We start from the raw sequence: 22,571 nt of genomic DNA, 5'->3' as shown, positions 1-22,571 counted from the left end.
CTGACCGCTCAGAGCCTGGAGCCTGTTTCGGATTCTGTGTCTCCCTCTCTCTGACCCTCCCCTGTTCATGCTCTGTCTCTCCCTGTCTCAAAATAAATTAAAAAACGTTAAAAAATTTTTAAAAAAATAAACAAAACATTAAAAAAAACAAAAACAAAAACAAATATTGAGACTACTGGACTTTTCCAATAGTTTTTTTAATTTTTTTTTTTTTTAACGTTTATTTATTTTTGAGACAGAGAGAGACAGAGCATGAAGGGGGAGGGTCAGAGAGAGAGAGGGAGACACAGAATCTGAAGCAGGCTCCAGGCTCTGAGCAGTCAGCACAGAGCCCGACGCGGGGCTCGAACTCACGGACCGCGAGATCATGACCTGAGCCGAAGTCGGATGCTTAACCGACTGAGCCCCTCAGGCGCCCCAATAGTTTTTTTTTTTTACTTGCCAACACTGATGTGTCACCAGCATGGTGTTCCTTCTCATCATGAGAATTTAGGAAAGACAGAATTTCAAATGTGAAGGATGAAGGCATACGGCATTGTCTGAAAGGATCTACTAAAGGGTCAACGTCCAGTGTTTCTCCGAGTCGGAGCAGGGGAGCTACACGGGAGCAGCAGTGAAGCCCACCACACGTACCTGGTTCACACACACGCTGTGCAAAGCTGCCACTCTCACAGGGGTCAGCTGATTGCCATTGTTTCCCAAGCCTAGCTGACCATTGCCATTGTAACCCCAGCCATACACCTTAGAGAGAGAAAGGGAGACAAGAGGCTTTTAAAACAGTTAGTACGAAGGAAGATACAAAAATGCCGTCCACCTAAACAAATCAAGTAATTTTTCACTTCCAAACGCCCATATTCCTACTCTATGTGATCCTACTGGGGATCTCCAAATGGAAGATTATTTTGTTGGGGGGGGGGGGGATAACAGAATTTGGCATCAGTTCCTCCTCCATACCTTATTGGTTGGATAGCCTTGGGCAAGTCATTTATTCTTGCTTTATACACAAGGAAGTTGATGCTGCTTAACAATTATTAAGCACCCTTTGTATGTCAGGACATGATAAAAGGCACTAGGAGTAAGTTTTTGGTCGCAGTTTAACAGGAAAGATGGACACGTGCAAACTTTCTGCAGCCAGGAGGCGAGTGCTATTCTAGAGATACAATCAAGGTACTACAGGAGCAGAGAAGAGAAAGGACTTAGCTACAGGAAGAAAGTTTAGGAAAGACTTTTCAGAGAGCAGAGATTTGAGCATGGCTGAAGGATAATAAATGGGAGTAAAGTATTCCAAGGAGAGGGCAGAGAATGCGCTGGAAGCAGGTTCTGAAAATGAGGAGGTGGTCTGCTGGGACACATCCAGCACAGTGGCAGGACAAAAGACTAGAAGGAAAAGTAAGGGCTAAAGGGATAAAGTGCCAAAACACACACGAGGGAAAAGTAGAATGCATGTAAGGGTCTCCCACAGAAATATTTCAAAACAGATTCATATTCACATCTTGGAAAGTTCCTGCTGGCGGCACATAAAGGTGAACAGATTAGATGAGACTACAGGCAGGACAGCCATTCAGTAGCAAATGAGCTCAGACAAGGGTCGAAACTAAGGCAGTGACAGTGGGACCAAGAGAGAGGGAATGGACAGGAAAGAGGTTAAGAAGACATAACACAATGTCTTAGATATCTGGAGAGGGGAGTCATCAGCTGAAAGTAGTCGAACTGGACAGAGGTTTGCCAGCGGTGGTGAAGGTTTAGAACAAGCAAGTGTGGGACACAGGAAAAAGCACTGAGCAGGAACAGACTAAAGGTCTGGTCAAACGAGAAAACTGAGGTGTCTCGTGGAGTCAAAGATGGGGTTTTTCAGAGCAATGTGACAGAGGGGAAAGAGGGATATAGAATTTAGGGTACTAGCAAGAGACGGTGAAATGCACTTTCCATGTCGTTAAGTGCAAAAGGTTTTAACTTTCTGCAGAGAAATTTTACTACAGCTATCAAAAAAGTTAATGGCATACACCCTAACCCAGAAATCTTATTCTTGGGAACTTATTCTATAGATTACTTACATAAATGTACAAAAGATACACACACACACACACAGTAACACAGAAACTCAGTGCTGCAATGTTTATAACAGCAAAAATTTAGAAACAAGAAATTTCCATCAGTAGAGTTTCGGCTGTGGGTGATCCAGACAAGGAAAAGTAAGGAGCCATTATAATGGAGAACAGCTATAAATGGTCTGATAACAGATTCAGGTAACTGTATGTGTTGTTAAGCAGGAAAGGTGCAGAATAGCAGAAAAAAGCAGTACCTATAATAATCCCATTTTTTATAAAAGATAATTATATTCACCCATATATAATTGTTTTATAGAGAAAAGTTCAAAAGGATATACATCAAACTATTAACAAGACTGGAGAAAAGGTATTCGCTTTTTATTTTACATGCTTCATTTGCTTTCCTTTGTGAAAATAACCACATGATAATAATTTTAGGATTAAGTATATTTTTAAAAATAAACAAGTAAATAATACCAGGATGGAGGATGTCTGATAACTAGCCCAAGAAATTCTAAAGTCATCAAAGATGACAACAGGATTGATGAAAAAAGCCAGTTAACACTCTGGTAAACATGGCATGACAAACATGACGGAAACTAATGGAACACTGTGCATCCTGCATTTCAATTAAACACACACACACACACACACACACACACACAACAAGCTCATACATACAGAGAACGGATTGGTGATTTCCAGAGGTGGGGGCTGGGGGTTGAACAAAATGGGTAAAAGGGCTCAAAAGGTACAGACTTCCAGTTATAAAATAAGTAAGTCATGGGGACATAATGTACAGCATGATGACTACAGTTGTAATACTGTATTCCATATCTGAAAGTTGCTAATAATCTTAAAAGTTCCCATCACAAGAAAAAACTCAGATTCTCTTTCCCTCTCTTTGCCCCTCCTGCGATGCGCTCTCTCTCAAAAAAGTAAGCTTTTTAAAAATCATCAGTTACCTTTAAAGACTGCACACTTGATTTTTTCATTGGATGAAAGAACTAGTGTCAAACTCTTTATTACATTAAATCACAAATACCTACGAACATTAGACTATTTGGATCTCACAAAAAATAAATAAATAAATTTTAGACACATTGGAATCCTTACTTGCAGATCAATCTTGGCATCTGAAAATTCACAGTGAGAAGCAAACACCCTCCAGATATTCCTCCATCAGAAACCAGTTAACTATCAATGAAACTCTAGAAACAAAGCACTCTTCCTTCCATGATCTCATACATGCTCAAGAAGGAAAAGGTACTTCAGTGAGACAGGTGAGGTGAGGAGAAGGGAGAGTACAGAGACAGCTCACCTCCCCATTGTCCAGAACAGCCATGGATGAGGTCTGACCACAGGCAATGCCAACCACCCTCTTAATATGTAAACAGTTTGTAACTTTTCGAGGAGTTGGTTGATTTGTTGTAGATCCTGATCCGACCTGGCCACAGTTGTTATACCCCCAAGCAAATACCTATATAAGACATGGGAAAAAGAAAGAATTATTAGCATTAGGGTGAAAATTCTAGCTGTGACGCACGTAAGTAATCATGAAATAAAAATAAACCCACTTAATGAATATTTACAATGTGCTACATGGCTCTAAATGCTTTCCATGTGTTAGCTTATTTAATTCCTATAGTAATCCCATAGGGTGACCCTGAGGTAGATACTATTTCACCCCCATTTTATATATGGAAATAGAAACAGAGGTTAAGTGACTTGCTTCAGGTTCTACAACCAATAAGTAGTAAACGTGGAATCCGAACCCAAGAAGGTCTAGCTATGCTCTTAACCACTATGCTACACTGCCTCTGTAATTATAGCAGCCATACATGATTCTGTAATCTGCCATCAACAGGAAATAAAGTACATACCACAAAGCAGCAGTGATATGAAAAATGTGCCTAACTCTTTGGGCACAGATGTTCTTTTTTTTCTTTTCCTCCACAAAAAGCTTTCAAAATTGTACGATGCTTTTTCCCTGTCTCACTAATCATCAATACTGAACATTATATAACCTTTCCTGATGAGTCACAACCATCACAATTAAAATTATCAATCACAGTTACGTGTCTGTCATAATACGGTAAGGCTCACAAGTACTAAAGAGATGTTTGTCCCTATGGAGATGACACCAGGTTGTTAGCTTATTCTCGGTTCTATTGTCTCTCAATTCTCATTTGCTGCCTGTCAGCTCCAAGCAGCTCCCCTCTTCAAATGCATCCTGCCTGTGATTTGCCATAGTGTGAAAACCAGAATTCTAGAGACACAAATAGAGCTTTGAGCTTCTTAAAATCTAGTAACAGAGATGAAAAACAAAAAACCACCTCAAGTTAATTACCAACTGATCCTATCAAACAAAAGTATGACCAGAGAGAATTAGGGGAGGGGCTGCTGGCAGCCCAGGCAATTACTTCCTCCAAGACTAGAAGAATTTCTAAGGACCCATCCCTTTCATTTGTCTGCAGGAAGTGGTCCTCACACATCATGAGGTGTGGCTTCCATGATTCTTTCTTGTGTCGCACTTCCTATCTCCCCTCACCTGTCTGATACTGCCCCAGGCGACAATAATAAAACCTACAGCTGGGGTTTAAAAGCATATGCACTAGAGGTTCATTTCACAGGAACAAAGAAATAACTGCAGGGGCGCCTGGGTGGCTCAGTCGGTTAAGCGGCCGACTTCGGCTCAGGTCATCATCTCGCGGTCCGTGAGTTCGAGCCCCGCGTCGGGCTCTGTGCTAACAGCTCGGAGCCTGTTTCAGATTCTGTGTCTCCCTCTCTCTGACCCTCCCCTGTTCATGCTCTGTCTCTCCCTGTCTCAAAAATAAATAAAACGTTAAAAAAATTAAAAAAAAAAAAAAAGAAAGAACTGCAAAACTTCCTCAAAGTGGATTCACAGGAATATCTAGAATAATAATGCAAATATTTAGCACAATTATCCAAAGTAACATATACTTACAGTTAAAATAAACAAGGAATCCAGGCTGTACAAATTAGGGAATTCTAATTTTAACCAACCATTTTTCTGGCACTTCTCAAATATCCCAAGCTCCCTTGTAATGCAGCTGCCTTTCATTTTAAAAACGGGGACTGGGGTTCCACTAACTAAAAACAGACTAGCAAACAGTGGATTTGGGGCCTAAGACCTGGGTGCTAGGCGTAGGTCTAGCACATCCTAGCCATGAAACCTTTATCTCCCTCCACTTCTCTGGTTTCTTCACCCATACCCTGTCCTACATAGTAAAATCACTGTTAACACTGAGGGATTCTAAACACGAGAACAATATGATCTCTGTTTCAGAAATCACAGGGGGCACAGAGGTGATACTTGACAGGTAGACCAATCAAAAAGCTATGGAATAAAACAGATGGTGTGCCTGGGTGGCTCAGTCGGTTGAGCGTCCAGCTCTTGATTTTGGCTCAGGTCATGATCTCATGGTTCATGGGATCAAGCCCCACATTGGGCTCCATGCTAAACGTGGAGCCTGCTTAAGATTCATTCATTCATTCATTCTCTCTCTCTCTCTGTCTCCCTCTCCCTCTGCCCCTCTCCCCCGCTCATGCTCTCTTTCTCTAAAAATAAATGAAATGAAATGAACTAAAATATAAAATAAAATAAGATAAAAATAAAATGCTATGGAACAAAAGAGACCATGGCAATAGCCCAGGCAGATAGCAAGACCTGACCTATGGTTACATAGATGAATAGAAGCAAAATGAGATGAAAGATTAGAAGGTAGAATCAATAAGATGAGCAACCTTAACTTGGTGGGGTACAGCACCTACTGGAATGTTGGTAAAGTTATTTTCTATGACATCATTACTATTACTGAAAACAAAACAGACCTTAACTGATGGGGGTCATTAAAAAAAAACAAAAGTACAGAACACTGTCATACACATCTGATTTGTCGTCTTAGCGAAGAGCAGGGGACTCAACTGCCTTGAGGCTGAAATCTGTTATCAAAAGAGTGGTCCTGATCACACAGAAAAAGAGTGTGTCCCCACATGTTTTTAGCTGTGCACAGGGCTGCTATGTTTACACTATACCAAATACAAATATGGTCATGATTTTATTTTTTTAAAAGCAAGGCACTTTCACAATAGCCAGAAGTTGGTAACAACCCAAATATCCAACGGATGAACAAACAAAATATGGCATATACACACAATGGGATATTATTCAGTCTTAAGAATGAAGGAAGTTCTGTCACATGCTACAACATGGATGAACCCTGAGGACATTATGCCCAGTGAAATAAGGCAGTCATAACCAGACAAACACTGTATGATTCCACTCATATGAAGTCCCTAGAGTAGTCACTCATGGAGACAGAAGACAGAACGGTGGTCACAAGGTGCTGGGAGTCGAGAGTCACCATTCAGGAGGTACAGCTTCAGCTTTGCAAAATAAAGAGTTCTGAAGATGGCTGGTGGTGAGGGCTACATAACAATGTACTTAATGTTACTGAACTGACATTCAATAAATCACAATGGATATAAAAATATATACATATATAATTTGCCATCCTAACCATTTAAGTGGTTAAAGAGACCATGGCAATAATCCAGGCAGATGACAAAGCCACTGCAGAAAGCAGTCCTCACAAATCCTGAGGTCTGATTTCCACAATTCTTAAAAATGGCTAGGACAGCAAATTTTATATTATGTGTATTTTACCACAATTTAAAAATAAAGAAGAGGGGCGCCTGGGTGGCTCAGTCGGTTAAGCGTCCGACTTCAGCTCAGGTCATGATCTCACAGTCCATGAGTTTGAACCCTGAGTTGGGCTCTGTGCTGATAGCTCAGAGCCGGGAGCCTGCTTCAGATTCTGTGTCTCCCTCTCTCTCTGCCCCTCCTCCACTCACGCTCTGTCTCTATCAAAAAATGAATAAATGTTGAAAAAAAAAAAAAAAGAATAAAAGCAGGGCACTTACCTCTCCATCAGCTGCCAGAGCCATTGAATGATGTGAGCCACAAGCTACTTCAACCACTTGCTTGATCAAGAGATTGGTACAGACTTGGATGGGAGCAATGCCTTGGTTGGTCGTCCCATTCCCAAGCTGGCTATATCCATTGTGGCCCCAGGCATAAACAACTCCATCTATACAAGACGGCCACACACAAAGAATCAACTCAAGAAGGAATGGTAACCCCTGTACTTTCTTTCCCAGACTTTACACAACTCATTCTCCAACCTTCGTTTCCTTCCATTGCCTCCTTCTCCCTATAGAGTAACCACTGATGAGGGGTAAAGGAAAGAAGGACAAATGAGAAAACAGGATAGACAAATGTAAAATCATTCAAGCAAGGACTTAATACAAGCAAAGAAATAAGATCAGCTTTATGGTCAAAAGTCAGTTTACATATACAAAAATTAGACTTTCTGAACACACTGATTCATCTCAGTGGTTTCTGTGTCAGGTACCAAGCAAAAAGTAGAAGACATAAGAAAGCTTAACACTAATCTTCACTATCATTTTGCCAAAAATCAGGGAACCATTCGTGTGTGTGTCTGTGAGAGAGTGAGAGAGACTCTCCCTCACAAAGTACAGAGGAAAAGAGGTATACTTTTTGTACATACTACATACAAAAATCCAAAAGCTTCTCTCAAACAGACTATTACTGGCATCAAATCTGGCTCAATTTCTCTCTAATGACTTTATCTTTTTGGGATTCTGACAGAAGTAACTTTTCGGTTTTGTGTCTTCTGTAGAAGTACCAATGTTTCATGCATTTCCTCACATAGCATGCCTAAGTATCAAGAGTAGATACCCCCAAGTTATACACTCTTTTCATGTCTTTCCCATGGTAGTAAAACATCCTGACCTGTTAAGGACAATCTAGACCTGGAAATAATGGTATCTGAGAGCAACAGCAGGAATCCAAGTGTTACCATGAGGCTGCTAACTCACTGAAATGGTCCCTGAGCAACCAGGGGAAAGGTACTCATAATTAAGGAGGTTTCTGATTATCTAATCTAGAATTTGATTATGTGTGGCTCACAAGAGGTCTTCCCTATTACAGAAATTAAGACAGAAACCATAAATGGGAAATTTCATCCTGAGAAGGATGAGGCCATAGATTGAAAAAGCGTAATACCTAAAGAAGATCCACAATATCACGGTAAAGTTATATCAGGCGATAGAAATGTCCAAACCTAGGAGTGTTTTCATTCCTAAGAGACAGGAAAATAGACTTGAACAAATAGAAATACATACCTTGTTCTCGGATAATAAAACTCAGTATCATAAAGGTACTAGCTTTTCCTGTGTAAATTGGTAAATTTAAAATAAAAGGAATGAAATGATAAGTTACTTTTTGGAGCTAAACAAACTGATTAGAAAGTTCATTGGGAAGAACAAATGAGAACAGAAAAACTCCAAGAAAAGAAGCAAGAAGACAGCTCTACCAGTTATTAAAACCTATAAAAAATGCCTAAAACAAAGATTAATACTAGGTCAAAGTTCTAGAAACTGGAGTTCTAGAAATAAACCAATTGCATAAAGAAATAAAAGCTATGTCATTTGGTGAAGAGACACTTCTCCAAAGAAGACATCCAGATGGCCAACTGACACATGAAAAATGCTCAACATCACTCATCATCAGGGAAATACAAACCAAAACCACAATGCGATACCACCTCACACCTGTCAGAATGGCTAACATGAACAACTCAGGCAACAAAAGATGTTGGCAAGGATGCGGAGAAAGAGGATCTCTTTTGCATCGTTGGTGGGAATGCAAGCTGGTGCAGCCACTCTGGAAAACAGTATGGAGGTTCCTTAAAAAACTAAAAACAGAACTATCCTACGACCCAGCAATTGCACTACTAGGCATTCATCCAAGGGATACAGGTGTGCTGTTTCGAAGGGACACATGCACCCCACATTTATAGCAGCACTATCAATAATAGCCAAAGTAAGGAAAGAGCCCAAATGTCCATCGATGGATGAATGGATAAAGAAGATATGGTATATATATACACAATGGAGTATTACTCAGCAATCAAAAAGAATGAAATCTTGCCATTTGCAACTACATGGATAGAACTGGAGGGTATTATGCTAAGTGAAATTAGTCAAAGACAAAAATCGTATGACATCACTCATATGAGGACTTTAAGAGACAAAATAGATCAACATAAGGGAAAGGAAACAAAAATAATATAAAAACAGGGAGGGGGACAAAACAAGAGACTCCTAAATATGGAGAACAAACTGATGGTTGCTGGAGGGGTTGTGGGAGGGGGGATGGGCTAAATGGGTAAGGGGAATTAAGGAATCTACTCCCAAAATCATTGCTTCACTATATACTAATTTGGATGTAAATTTTAAAAAATAAAGTTAAAAAAAAAAAAAGCTATGTCATTTGTGGGAGAAAGGACTTTTTACAAATTGGGTTGAGATACTTGTGTCAGATTGAAAAATTAGATTCATTCATCACATAGTAACTTCCTAATGAGTCAAAAATTTAAATGTGGAAAATAGGGGCGCCTGGGTGGCTCAGTCGGTTGAACGTCCGACTTCGGCTCAGGTCATGATCTCCCAGTCTGTGGGTTCAAGCCCCGCGTGGGGCTCTGTGCTGACAGCTTGCTCAGAGCCTGGAGCCTGCTTCTGATTCTGTGTCTCCCTCTCTGCCCCTCCCCCACTCATGCGCGCGCGCGCCGCGCGCGCGCGCGCTCTCTCTCTCTCTCTCTCTCTCTCTCAAAATTAAATAAACATTAGGGGCGCCTGGGTAGCTCAGTCGGTTAAGCATCTGACTTCAGCTGGGTCATGATCTCCCGGTCCGTGGGTTTGAGCCCCGCGTCGGGCTCTGTGCTGACAGCTCCGAGCCTGGAGCCTGCTTCAGATTCTGTGTCTCCCTCTCTCTGACCCTCCCCTGTTCATGCTCTGTCTTTCTCTGTCTCAAAAATAAACATTAAAAAATAATGATAATAAAATAAATAAACATTAAAAAAATTTAAATGTGGAAAATAAAACCATATAAGAATTAGGAGGAAAAAAATTAGTCAATTCCTCCATAACCTGGGCATAGGGAAAACTTTCCTATGATTCAAAATCAGAAGCAACAAAAGGAGTGATAAATCTAGCTACATATTTTCTAAACTTTACATGGAAAAAACATGGGCAAAGAAAAAAATTAAATATTAGGAGAAATATTTCTACTTTATATTACTAAGAGACAATATCTCTATTACAAAAAGAGCTTTTAAAAGTACAAATGAAAAAGACCAAGAACCTGCTAGAAATATGAATTGATGATGGTGCACAATGGAAAAAAATGTGAATGACTCAACCACATGAAAAGACACTCAACTTCACTCCTAGGAAGAAAATGCAAATTCAGAAGAAGGGACTCCTACTCAACCCGGCTACTACCATCGCCAAATGCCTGCTGTGCCATTAAAAAAAACCAATGCAGAGTCCCTGAAATAGCATCGCCTTTTTACAGAAACTAACTAGGTATTTGGTATCAAGGTGACTCCAACAGACCGTTTCATCCTGGAAAGAGCAGCTGTTCACATTAACAGAAATCAACATATAACCGGGGTACACGTTTCCTGCCCACAAGGCCTTAGCTAGCACAACAATAGGAGGTATTTAATCCACAGAGTATTTGATTACACAAAATATCTCCTCAGACCAAGGGATCCACTTTATAGCAAAAGAGATGTAGCAGTGCTCACATGACCACGGGGCTCCTGGTCCTATGCCATACACTGCAACATCTAAAAGATGCCAGCTTGACACAACAATGACAAGCTGGCTGAAGGCACAGCTGATGCATCAGCCTGGAGATGAGATGGTGTGAGGATGGGATGCTAAGCTCCAGGCACAGATTCTAACTCAGTGACCACTATGTGGTGCTGTGTCCCTAACAGGTGGAATACCTGCATCCAGGAACCAAAGTGGATTATATTATATGAGTGACCCTACTGACCAACATTCCCAGCGACCAACTTGGCGAATCTGAGCTTCCTGCCCCTGCAATTGTAGGTTCTATAGGTTTAGAAGTCCCGGTTTCCTAAGCAGAAGCACTTCCACTAGGAACACGGCAGGAATCCCACTGAACTTTAAGTTACGGCTGCCATAGGCCCTCTGTAGGGGCCTGACTGTTCTTTCCTCCAGTCAAAGAACGAACAGGAAAAAAGAGGAGTCCCCTCCTGACAGGGGCAACTGACCTAGTTGGCAGAAAGAGGTAGAACTGCTATTATATAATGGAGGCAAGAGAGGAATGCTTGGCAAGGAGGTGAAACTCGGTGCTTTTGGTGCACATTTGCCCAACAGTACTGGTAAACAGAAATGTACAGCAGCCATAACCCTCAAGGATGAGAGTCTGGATCACACAATCAGGTTAGCCCCCTGAGCCACATGCTAGCCAAATGTGAAGAGACTCTAAAAGGAGTGCTGGAGGAGGGAGGCAAGGAGTATTAGTTGTGGCCATGAGGCCAGCTGCATGCAGCACAGAGGCTGTAATTCATCCCACTAACAGTCTTCCAGGAAGTCTTTCCTAGGAAAAGAGGCCCACTAGAATCCTGGAGGAGCTACACCCCAAACATACAGGAAGCCATGGATCTGAACACTGCATGGGAGAGAATGAGTGAACGTTGTGCAGGGTCACCCAGATGAGCCTCAGGATCAAGGACCTTATTCCCCAGATGCTGGGACTGCTGCCAGCTGCTTGTTCTCAGCCATCAGTCCACTCCAGATTTGCACCTGGCAATCACCTTCTCTTTAATGTATTATTTTACTATTTTAAAATAGTATATGAAGATATTTCTTCCCTTTTCACTTGATAAAGCATAGGAAAAGTGAGCTTCTTGAGATGGCTCTTAGTTCCAATTTCCCGGGGAAGCTTTCAAAGCAACCCCATTCAACTGGGCACCAGCACCCACTTTGCCCAGCCCTACTCTTGCCACACCGTCTCTGGCAAACAAGGGATGAAGCTTCAGGATCACTTGAGGTTCAAGAGGTGAACAAAATGACCAAACAAGAGTGAGACCATACCAGGCTAGAAGGGAGAGTGGGGAGTGGGGAGAGCATGGGAAAGGGAGAGCACAGAGAAGCACCCCATGAGGTTCTGGCCTTCAAGAGAACGCAGCTGGCCTTCTCATCCAGAGACCGGACACGGATTGGAGAAGTGATCACAAACAACTAATTTTATAGGTAACCTAATTTAACTTACTTTAGAAGACAAAAAAGAAATCCCCAAGCCCTGGGTCTGTATGTAAAGCAATAATACTAAGTGAATATAGATCTTCAGAGTAGTCACCAGATGGGACTAGATTTTATTTTTTAAAGGTGCCACATGCAGCGCCTCATCTGGGTATGTCTGGAGTCTTGGAAGCCTGACTACCCTACGTTCTCCTACAAATGGACCTTGAGAGCTTGTCTGGAGGCTCTAGCAGGGGAGCACAGCTACCTGTATACCCTTGACTGAAGAAAGGACCTCCTCCATCGGGGAAGGTCGTCCTCTTCCACCAAGTGCCAGCTTTGGGAGGGACACACACATGGAGCAGGGAAGGGAAAAAGGGGACGCCCGCCTACCCAGCCAGATGAGCCGTATCAACTCTGGCAATCAATGCAGTGACAGACGTCACAGCCAGATTGCTCTCACATCCGAGATTTTCAATGTAATAATGTAGTATTGATCAAAACATTCCTAAAATGTCTTTTAGAAATAGCTCACAAGTCAGTAAAGCATGGAGAATTGAATTTATTCTGTCCCCAAATCCTACTGAAATGATAGTGAAGGGGAAAAAAAAAAGGCATAAACAGTTGAGGACAAAAAGAACAATAAAGAAGGGGGGTGCCTGGGTGGCTCAGTCGGTTAAGCGTCCGACTTCAGCTCAGGTCATGATCTCACACTGCTTGTGAGTTTGAGCCCCGCGTCAGGCTCTATGCTGACAGCTCAGAGCCTGGAGCCTGCTTCGGATTCTGTGTCTCCCTCTCTCTCTGCCCCTCCCTCACTCATGCTCTCTCTCTCTCTCAAGAATAAATAAAACATTAAAATTTTTTAAAAAAGAGAGAATAAAGAAGAAAATACAACTGGAGAGAGGTCAACAAAATTTTGGAAGATAGGAAGCAGGTGGGTGTGGTAACACAGCCAACCAGAGAAGGTGACACGTACATCTGCAAAAGAAGAAGCCAATCACAGCCCTGGAATCTCGGGAAGGCCCAGGGACTGGAGAAAGCAGGCAACATAGGAAATGATTTAAGGGCCAGTGTAACTAAGAACAGAAGCAGTCAGACCCCAAATCCTCATCCTCTTCCTGTGGGGTCAGGAAGCTTGTACAAGACAAGAGGCCTACAGCACTTACTAGCTGTGAATTTCTTACTGTAACTGCACTACAGCCCAACTTCTCCCTCTGCCCAAACCTCCTTCCCTCCCTTCTCCCACATAACACGACACACACAAAAAAAAAAAAAAAAAAAAAAAAATGAGATAGGAGAATAATCTAAAGAGGCCCTGAAGACAGCTGTGAGGCACTGTAGTGAGGAAAGCAGAAGTGGAAGTCCAGTACTGAACAGTGAGATAGATCCTTGCCCTTCCTCTGCTAATGGAAAGCTGGCAAAAAAAACCCATATCCAGGTCTGGAATCTGGAAGATTCCACCCTACGGAAGCTCATATACTGACATTGGGAGTGACACTGAAAGCATCCCTAATGCAGCAGTTATTATCTCCCTAAAGTGAAGCTCAGTGCTTGACAAGCCCCACCCATGAATCCAGTATTCCCAGCATGTAGATCAGGGCCTATGTCCCACCTGTGGATAGCCAGCCAAGGATCACAAATTTTTGTTTTTTTTTTTTTAATGTTTATTTACTTTTGAGAGAAAGAGAGAGAGAGTGCAAGTGGGAAAGGGGCAGAGAGAGAGAGAGAGAGAGAGAGAGACAGAATGTGAAGCAGGCTCCAGGCTCTGAGCTGTCAGCACAGAGCCCAATGTGGGGATAGAACCCACAAATCGTGAGATCATGACCTGAGCCCAAGTTGGACACTTGAGTGAGTGCCCCATAAAGAAAGCCTCTAACAAGAAAAGTCAGAGACCAAAACAAAAGAGAAAGAAGCAATCTGGGAGGAAAAAAGAAAGCAGAGAGCAGAGGATTACTTGAAAGTAACCTATACCAGCTCAGAGAATATAGTGAGGCCATGAAGCAGGACAGGAAGCTCTAGAAAGGCACATTCAGAGAACAAGAAAGAATGGGGGAATGTAATAGCAGAAATGTGAAAATGTGAGAGAAGAGGTGTAAGATAAAGCTGAAGAAATTTCCCAAAAAGTAGATTGGAGCAAAAATATAAGAAAGTTAAGAGGGTCAGTGCAGAATCCTCTAACTTCCTTCTAAGAAAAATTCCAAGAAGACAACAGAGAAAACAAAGAAGGGGAATTACCCATGAAATATGACAAGAAAATATTCTATAGAAATGAAGGAATTTCCAGACTGAAAGTCAACAGAATGATCAATAAATTAAAAATCATCTACATGAGTACATAACCATGATTTTTTCAGAAAACTGGGAACAAAGAAAAGATCTCTAAAGCTTCCAAAGAGGAAAAAACAGTCATATGCAAAAACAGCTAAAGTGGGGGCGTCTGGGTGGCTCAGTAGGTGAAGCATCCGACTTCAGCTCAGGTCATGATCTCACAGTCCGTGAGTTTGAGCCCCGCATCGGGCTCTGTGCTGACAGCTCAGAACCTGAAGCCTGTTTCAGATTCTGTGTCTCCCCCTCTCTCTGCCCCTCCCCTGCTCATGCTCTGTCTCTGTCTCAAAAATAAATAAAAACATTTAAAAAAATTTAAAAAACAAAAAATAAACAACCCCAGCTAAAGTAAGAATGGCATCAGAATCTCAAAAGAAACCTGAAACTCAAGAGGCACAATAACTTCAAAATTCTGAGGAAATAGGATTTTCAATCAGGAATTTTAAGCCCAGCCAAACCAATGGGCAATCTGCGTGAGTAAAATAAAGACATTTTAGGAACGTCTCAATGATTTCTCTCACACCCTCTTCCTTGGGAAGCTACTAGAGAAAGTGTTTCACTCAAATAAAGGTATAATCCCAGGAGGAAGACACAGGACACAAGAAATAGGGCATCCAGAAAGGACAAAGGTGAAGGGACCTCCACGATGATGGTGAATGAAGTTCTAGGCTGACAGCCGTGTGGCAGGCTGGAACACGGGGACGGAGGGCTCCAGAGATATCTGGGTGAGCTCAGATGTGCTGAGACACAACACTGCTGTATAGATCAGTTTGCGCATAATGACAGACCTTTAGAAAAATGGGTGAATGAACCTCAGGAAAACAAACAGTGGTACAGAAAGGCGATGGCTCAGCTATAAACCACACTTACAGAGTCCTACTAATGTAAATATCGATTTAACTAAAATGGTGATATCACTATATTGAAAGGATCAGGGGAAGGAAGGAAGGGGAAATAAAGCTAACTGCTATCTGCCATTATAAAAAGTAGAAGGATAATATCTAAAATTGAAAATTCAGAAAGAACAGTTGTAAGCATGTTAAAAATACGAGATTAAACATCTGAAGGAGTTAAAAGTGGTTCCTTCTGAAGAACAGTTTCTACGCTGAAGAGGAGTGAGGCAGAGGTCCTTCTGCGTTTTATTAAAAGCCATAAAATATTTGATGGTTTAAAGCGTTCATTTGTTTTAAAACTATTTGACTATATAGTCAAATTAAAACTATTTGACTATATAACATGCACAATATATGTACTATATATACATCTGAATGTAGAGCATGTTTAAAATATATAAGTGGCATATCAAAATTAACAAAAAAGAAAAGTATTCCCACAAGAAAATCAGTTATTATATTTATATCTTTATGTTTTATGTTTATTTATGCTTATCTTTATTGTAACACTCAAGATGGTTAATTCTGTATGTATGCTCTGACTCTGAAAGTAATTCCAAGAGTTGTAATTTCCTAAGGTCACCACTTTGTAGAAAACCAAGAATTTAAATGCATATGTTTTAGTGTGTTTGCTCTAAAAAACTGCCCCGGTTTTTTACAGTCAGAAATCAATGACTAGTTAAGATTGATATTTGTTAGGAAAAAAATCAAATCATTAGGTCATAACAGATGACAAGCAGAACCAGTTGGCAAAGTAGCAACCGCTTGAAAGAGCCAGTGTGATGCCAGAAAGCACGGTTACACAACTCGGAAGTGAGATCATCACCTCATTACGCTCAATACCAGTTATATTCTCACTAGACAATCACTCTCAGATCTGGATCTCACAGCTTGAGACAGATCCAGACAACTTGGAGTGCATTCAGATAGGAGTTAGAGGTAATTAAAAAGCTCAATACTAAGACCTCTGGCAACACCCGAGGAAGCTGTGAAAGCTGTGATTCCTCAGTCTGGAGACCGGCAGAGAAACAAACAGAAAACTTCCCCACAAAAAGCAGAGGGCCTCTGCTAGAGAGACCACAAGAGTTAATGTGCTTAAAATTCAAAGGGAAGATATAGGTTATATACAATAACCTATTTTCAGAGAGTTTTGGTTGCCCACAGTGGGGATAAATTACCAAAGAAGAAATGTATAGTCTTAATCTTGGGGAAGCAGAGAGTAAAAGGAAAAGAATCTAGCCTACATTCTTTCCATATGGCACACACATGAATGTCAGGGAATAAACTAAGGTTTCTTAAATTTGAGATTCAGAAACTACACACTGAAAGGGAAATCAGCATTATGTTGTCTTTATAAAAATGTACCAAGAAAAACCTGAAAGTAGCCCTTGCTAATATAAAACCAGTGAAAAACTAGGCTGAAGGCCCACTTCATTTGCTGTATCTAATCTTCCACAACTTCACGTAAGTATTCTAATGTTTGCCTAATTTGCAAGCCGTACTCTGTTCCAGAGTTAGACTGAAATGTTTAACTTTTACCAGTTTGGTACAGTTCTCAGAAATTAAGAAATAAACCATTCAAGATTATTTCATACGGCCCCATCTCCCCTTAGCTTAGAACCAATACTTGATTTCTCACAAACTGAAAAGCTGACTTTGTTCCCTCTTTACCTTCAGTGCTGAGAAGAACATGTGGTCCACTCCCATAACTAAGGCTTTTAATCTTCTTTCCACATAAGGCTTCCAGCTTTTTGGGTACAAGCGTACTCTGGTTATCTCCAGTTCCTAGACAGTTACTATAGTTCAGTCCAAATACAAAGACCTAGAAAACAAATAGTTTTGTCTGAATCACTTGGACTAAAGTTACACAAAGGCTCCCCTCTCCACCCTGAAAATAAGACACACTCAAGTTCAGTGTGACAGCTCAGTAGGTAGGAAGAGACTGATCAGATGAAGAAAAATTCAACCTGTGCTGACATTACTTCAGTTGCAGAATGTTTGGCTGTACTATGAAATTCAGACTAGTACAGGGTTGAGGGGTATGAAATCAAGAAACTGCAAGAAGAGAGAAATTATATCAAAGACACGGTCTTCTAGAATTTCAGGTTCTTTTATCCACAACCTTTTCAGAAGACAAGGAGGGGGGCCTTGCTGGATACATCTAGGATACTGGTAGGAGAAAGACTGGTGGGAAAGGTAAGGGCTAAGGGAATAAAGAACCAAAAAACATACCAGGGAAAGTGAAATGAATGTGTCTATGGATCTTCCACTGAAAATATTTCAAAACAGAGACTGATATGAGTAAGCTTGCATTTTGGAAAGATCAACTGGCCACAACCTTTTCTTGGTCTTCAAACTGCACATTTTAAAGCTCACCCCCTAAAATTACACTCTGGGTTTTAAGAGATTCTTACCTCATCATTGTCAGTAACGTACAGTGCTTCATTGGCTGAGGTGCCAAAGACACATGCTTTCCGAATAGATGCAATTTCTTGAGGTGAGAGCAGAGTGAAGATTGGCCACTTTCCTACATCCACCATGACTCTGACTTCAAGTAATTCCTATAAATAAGCTGACATCTCTGCTACAACAAAAAGAATACCAAGGGAAAATCAACCACTATGCTAACTTAAAAAAAAAAAAAAAAAGACACTGTTAATAAAAGGAAATAAAAGCTAATTCCAAAAGAAACTGTTACCTCTGGTTGAATGGATCACTCACTTTCCCCGGCAACCTGTCCAATCCTTCCTCCACGGTCAAACCTGGGCCCTTCCCTGCAATGACAGGTACAACTTGCTAGAACCAGTTGTTTGTCTTGCCCACTTAAAGTCGGTGCTTATCTGTTACATACATGCTTATTTGCAACCAGATAGCAGATAATGGAGAGAAACCATGCTAACTGGATAGAACCAGGGTCTCTCATCAGGATTTTTTTCCTTAGAATGAGATGAAAGTTACAATACTAGTTTGTCTAAGACGGTGAATTCTTGCCTGAGAGAGAGGGAGAGGGAAAGTGTGTGTGTGTGCACCCGTGAATGTTCTACAAATCAGAATCAATACCTCTACCTCCCCACTCTCCCACCACCACCCCCAGATTACACTCAAAGACCCCCATCTCTTGTAGAAAATCACTGCCACACAAAGCCACTGTTTAATGATGGGAATGGGGCATCCCTCACTAAGTCTAGAGTGGCAAAAATATTAAGAAGCACTAGACTAAGATATACTGAATGAAACATAAGTATTATATTCTGATCCTAATTTCTATGATTACATTTTCTACATAATTACAGATTGTATTTCACATTAAAAAAAGTTATTATATGAACAAGGGGAGACAATTCACCCTAATCTTCATGTTCGAACTAATGACTATAGCCTTCATGCAAGTAGCAATTAGCTTAAATAGTATCCTATAAAAAGTAGACATATATTACATATGTTTCCATAAAATTCTAAACTTGACCTGTTTAAGGAGTTTTACACAAAGAATCCTGGTCATGGCCCCAATTTCTTCTAGGGTTAAAAAGTACTTCTAGAAATTCCAGGGAGGGGCACAGTCACAAAACCCTACCATGCCAAGTGAGTTTCCATTCTGGCTCTCACCTCTGGAAACTGAAATAGAACCAAACAGTTTATAAATACAACCAGGGTTTCCTAATGAGGTACAGAACTCTTGAAGTTCCTTCCTATTCACTCTCTTCTCAGACCTCTAAAAATAGCCAAGAGAACCAGGCTCAAGACCAAGGCGTTCCAGGCTCTAGCACCTCTGATAGCACCTAGAGACCGAGCCTATGGGGCTTAGGTATACTTAGCCAAGGCCTCAGTTTCCACCATCCAGGGAGATTTTTCACATCAGCACCAATTTGGATGACAAGAACCAGATAACTGCTAAGCCCGAAGAGTCACACACACATATTCAATAAGCATTAAACACGATCAGGACAGGCCAAACCCCACCATTACAGAGCCAGACTCCTGGAACATTTGAATGTTCTGAAAAGTGTGTGTGTGTGCGCATGTGTGTGAGCATGCACATGCTGGTGGGAACAGGTAAAAGATTTGGGGAAGGGCAAAAAACAAATACATAGGGGTGCCTTGGTGACTCAGTTGGTTGAGCGTCTGATTCTTGATTTTGGCTAGGATCATGATCTCATGGTTCATGGGTTCAAGCCCCGTGTTGGGCTCCACACTGATAGCTGGGAGCGTGCTTGGGATTCTCTCTCTCTCTCTCTCTCTGTCTCTCTCTCTGCCCCTCCCCAGCTCTCTCTCTCTCAAAATAAATAAATAAATTTTTTTACAAAAACTAATAAGTATGTTGAAAAAATGTGTTTCAACTGGTACCAAGAGGTAAAGGAAAGTAAGTTTCCCTATCATCCCTCTCTGACCCCCCTCCTCAAAGGCCCTAAGAGTTAGGCCCTACTATTAACAGTTGTTTCTAATTCCTTCCAGGGATAGTGTATGCTTACAAAATCATTATATGTATGTATGTGTAGAACTCTTTTTTTCCCTTCTTAACAGTACATCTTGGAAACCATTCGATATGAGCATATGTAGACATTTTATTTCTTTTCAATGGTACTATACAATATTCCATTATATCAAGTTAACAATTTACCTGCTTCTACTCAGAGACTATTTAAGTCACTGCTAGTCTTTTCCTAACATAAACAATACTGCAATTATTGTCTACACATACTATTTTTTAATACATGTCTTTTTTTTTAATACACACATCTATAAGAAAAACTCCTAAAAACGGAACTGCTGGGTCAACATCTAATTGCTATTTTACCTTTAACAGCTATTTCAAATTGTCCTCTACTGAAATAACCCACAATGTATGGCAGCACCTGGTTACCCACATCCTTACCACACAGCGTATTATCATGGTGTCTAAGTTTTCTTTAAACTTGATTCTCTCTTATAATGAGTGAGGCTGGGCATCATTTAAAAAAAATAATCACAATAACAGCAATAATAATAACTGACATTTCTTGAGCACTACATGCCAAGTACTGTTCTTAATATTTTACATGTATTAATTCATATAATCCTCACTTTACAGACAAGGAAATGGAAGCAAAGAGATTTTAAGATTTTGCCCAACCCAGGAAGTAGCTGAGTCAGGGCCTGAAGCCAATACAATCCGGAATTTGCACATGAACTGTTCACCTCATGGTTCAGAGCCCATGCGTCATCCTTTTACATAAAGTCCCTATTTTTTCTACTGGACTATTGTTCTTTGCTTTGTTCCTGATTTTTGTGTTCTTTGTATGGCAAGAGGATCGTTTTGTTTTGTTTTTTGTTTTGTTTTGAGAAAGAGAGAGAGAGAGAGAGAGAGAGAGAATGAGCACAAGCCAGGGAAGGGCTGTGAGAGAAGGGGACAGAGGATCCGAAGCAAGCTCTGCCCTGATCAGGCTGAGAGCAGCAAGCACTATGCGGGGCTCAAACTTACGAACCCCTCCCCACCCCCAACCCCACAAGATCATGGACCTAAGTGATGTTGGATGCTCAACCTGGCCACCAGGCCAGGTGCCCTGGGGATGATGGTTTTAAATGCCCTGCCATGCCCAAATGGCCTGCCTTGTGCCTCTTACAAAGCAGACAGGGAAAGGAGTCACCAGAAATGAAACAGTGCAAATGTCTATAAGCAGATAGATAAATGCCCCCCCAAAATCCAGAACTTTAATTTTCCTAGAATATGAAAATCCTAGAATATGAAATTTCCTAGCTAGTTCTCAAAATTTAATATTGTATGGAATATAGAATTTTAAATAGAGAAAAGGGGAGAGGGGAATTAAATTTGCCAAAAAATGTGATTCACCACATTTAAAATTACAACACGGAAGGATGGTACCATTCAAACTTCTACAATTTCCTGGGGTGCCTGGGTAGCTCAGTCGGTTAAGCTTCTGACTTCAGCTCAGGTCATGATCTCGCAGTTCATGGATTCAAGCCCCACACTGGGTTCTGTGCTGATAGCTCAGAGCCTGCTTCGGATTCTGTCTCCCTCTCTCTGCCCTCCACTTGCGCTCTGTGTCTCTCCTTCTCAAAAATAAACATTAAAAAAAAAACCTTCTGTAATTTCCTGACAACCGTACAATTATTCTGAAGTCATTAATCAGTCACATGCAACTCTGCCCCAAGGGTATGGTAACCTACTCAAAAATCACCTTTCATAATGATGGCTTATTATATGAACGGAATTTACCCACCGCTAAATTACTTGAGGCTTTACTTTACAAGATATCTTCCCAAAGACTTGTAATTTAGAAGTTAATATAAAACCAGGTCATATACACGTCCACACCCATCACGAAAGCAGAAAGCATCACCAATAGCCTTGGCATGGTGGAAAGCACTGAGAATCCTGAGGCATGTGTTTTATTCCCAGGTTGGCTTTTAATCAATCAGTGTGACATGCCACCTACCTTTCTGAGCCTGGGTTTCTTAAAAATCTGTCCCATAAAATTCAATAATGTGATGTTCAAGATGTAGTGAGCAAGCTACAGGGGATTTCTGAACGCATGAGAACATGTGCAGTAATGCTGCCCAAGCAAGTAAGTACTCCTAGCAACACAATCCAGTGAAGTAAATAAAGACCAGGAAGGAAGAAACGAACAGTGACCAAGAACTTCAGAGACACTATGCTAGGCAGCTTCACATACACTATTTCCTTAAAAAAATTTTATGTTTATTTTAGAGAGAGAGAGAGAGAGAGAGAGAGTGAGTGAGTACAAGCAGGGGAGGGGCAGAGAGAGACGAGGACATAGAATCCAAAGCAGGCTCCAGGTTCCAAGCTGTCAGCACAGAGCCTGATGCAGGGCTCGAACTCACAAACTGTGAGATCATGACTTGGGCCAAAGTCGGACGTTTAACTGACTGAGCCACCCAGGCAGGCACCCCATACACTGTTTCATTTAATCTCCACAATAGTCTTGGAAGGAAGAAAGGTCAGAATCCATTCCTAGCAGATGAGGAATGAGGCTTGGAGATGAAATGACTTCCCAAGGTCACAGAGCAGTAAGTGACATAGTCAGGACTCAACCCCCACCCCTCTGATACTTCTTACATCAGAGAACATCAGTTCTGCCCCTTCAGTGTCTCAACTTCTTCAACATTACTTCCTTCTGAC

General features: G+C 41.2%; 1 protein-coding gene across 6 annotated transcripts in view; it reads right to left on the bottom strand.

Moving 5' to 3' along the window:
- RCBTB1 (RCC1 and BTB domain containing protein 1) overlaps positions 1-22,571 on the bottom strand; it is a 54,059-nt gene that overhangs the window by 18,153 nt on the left and 13,335 nt on the right. For 5 of the 6 annotated variants that reach the window (XR_006195747.1, XR_006195759.1, XM_042912096.1 and 2 more), the window contains exons 2-7: positions 18,132-18,207; positions 17,848-18,017; positions 17,105-17,255; positions 6,996-7,162; positions 3,370-3,528; positions 634-741 (exon numbers count right to left, since the gene is read on the bottom strand). Coding sequence is in view for 4 of the 6 variants with exons in the window: in XM_042912096.1 (XP_042768030.1) it covers positions 634-741; positions 3,370-3,528; positions 6,996-7,162; positions 17,105-17,255; positions 17,848-17,973 (711 nt within the window). In the remaining 2 variants the exon portion in view is untranslated. The remainder of the gene's footprint in view (positions 1-633; positions 742-3,369; positions 3,529-6,995; positions 7,163-17,104; positions 17,256-17,847; positions 18,018-18,131; positions 18,208-22,571) is intronic. The other variant, XM_042912216.1, reaches the window with a different exon arrangement.

The sequence above is a fragment of the Panthera leo genome, chromosome A1 (genome assembly GCF_018350215.1).
Source record: "Panthera leo isolate Ple1 chromosome A1, P.leo_Ple1_pat1.1, whole genome shotgun sequence".
Lineage (NCBI taxonomy): Eukaryota > Metazoa > Chordata > Mammalia > Carnivora > Felidae > Panthera > Panthera leo.
Note: the sequence above shows the minus strand (reverse complement) of the source record. Positions and strands in the feature narration are given on the sequence as shown.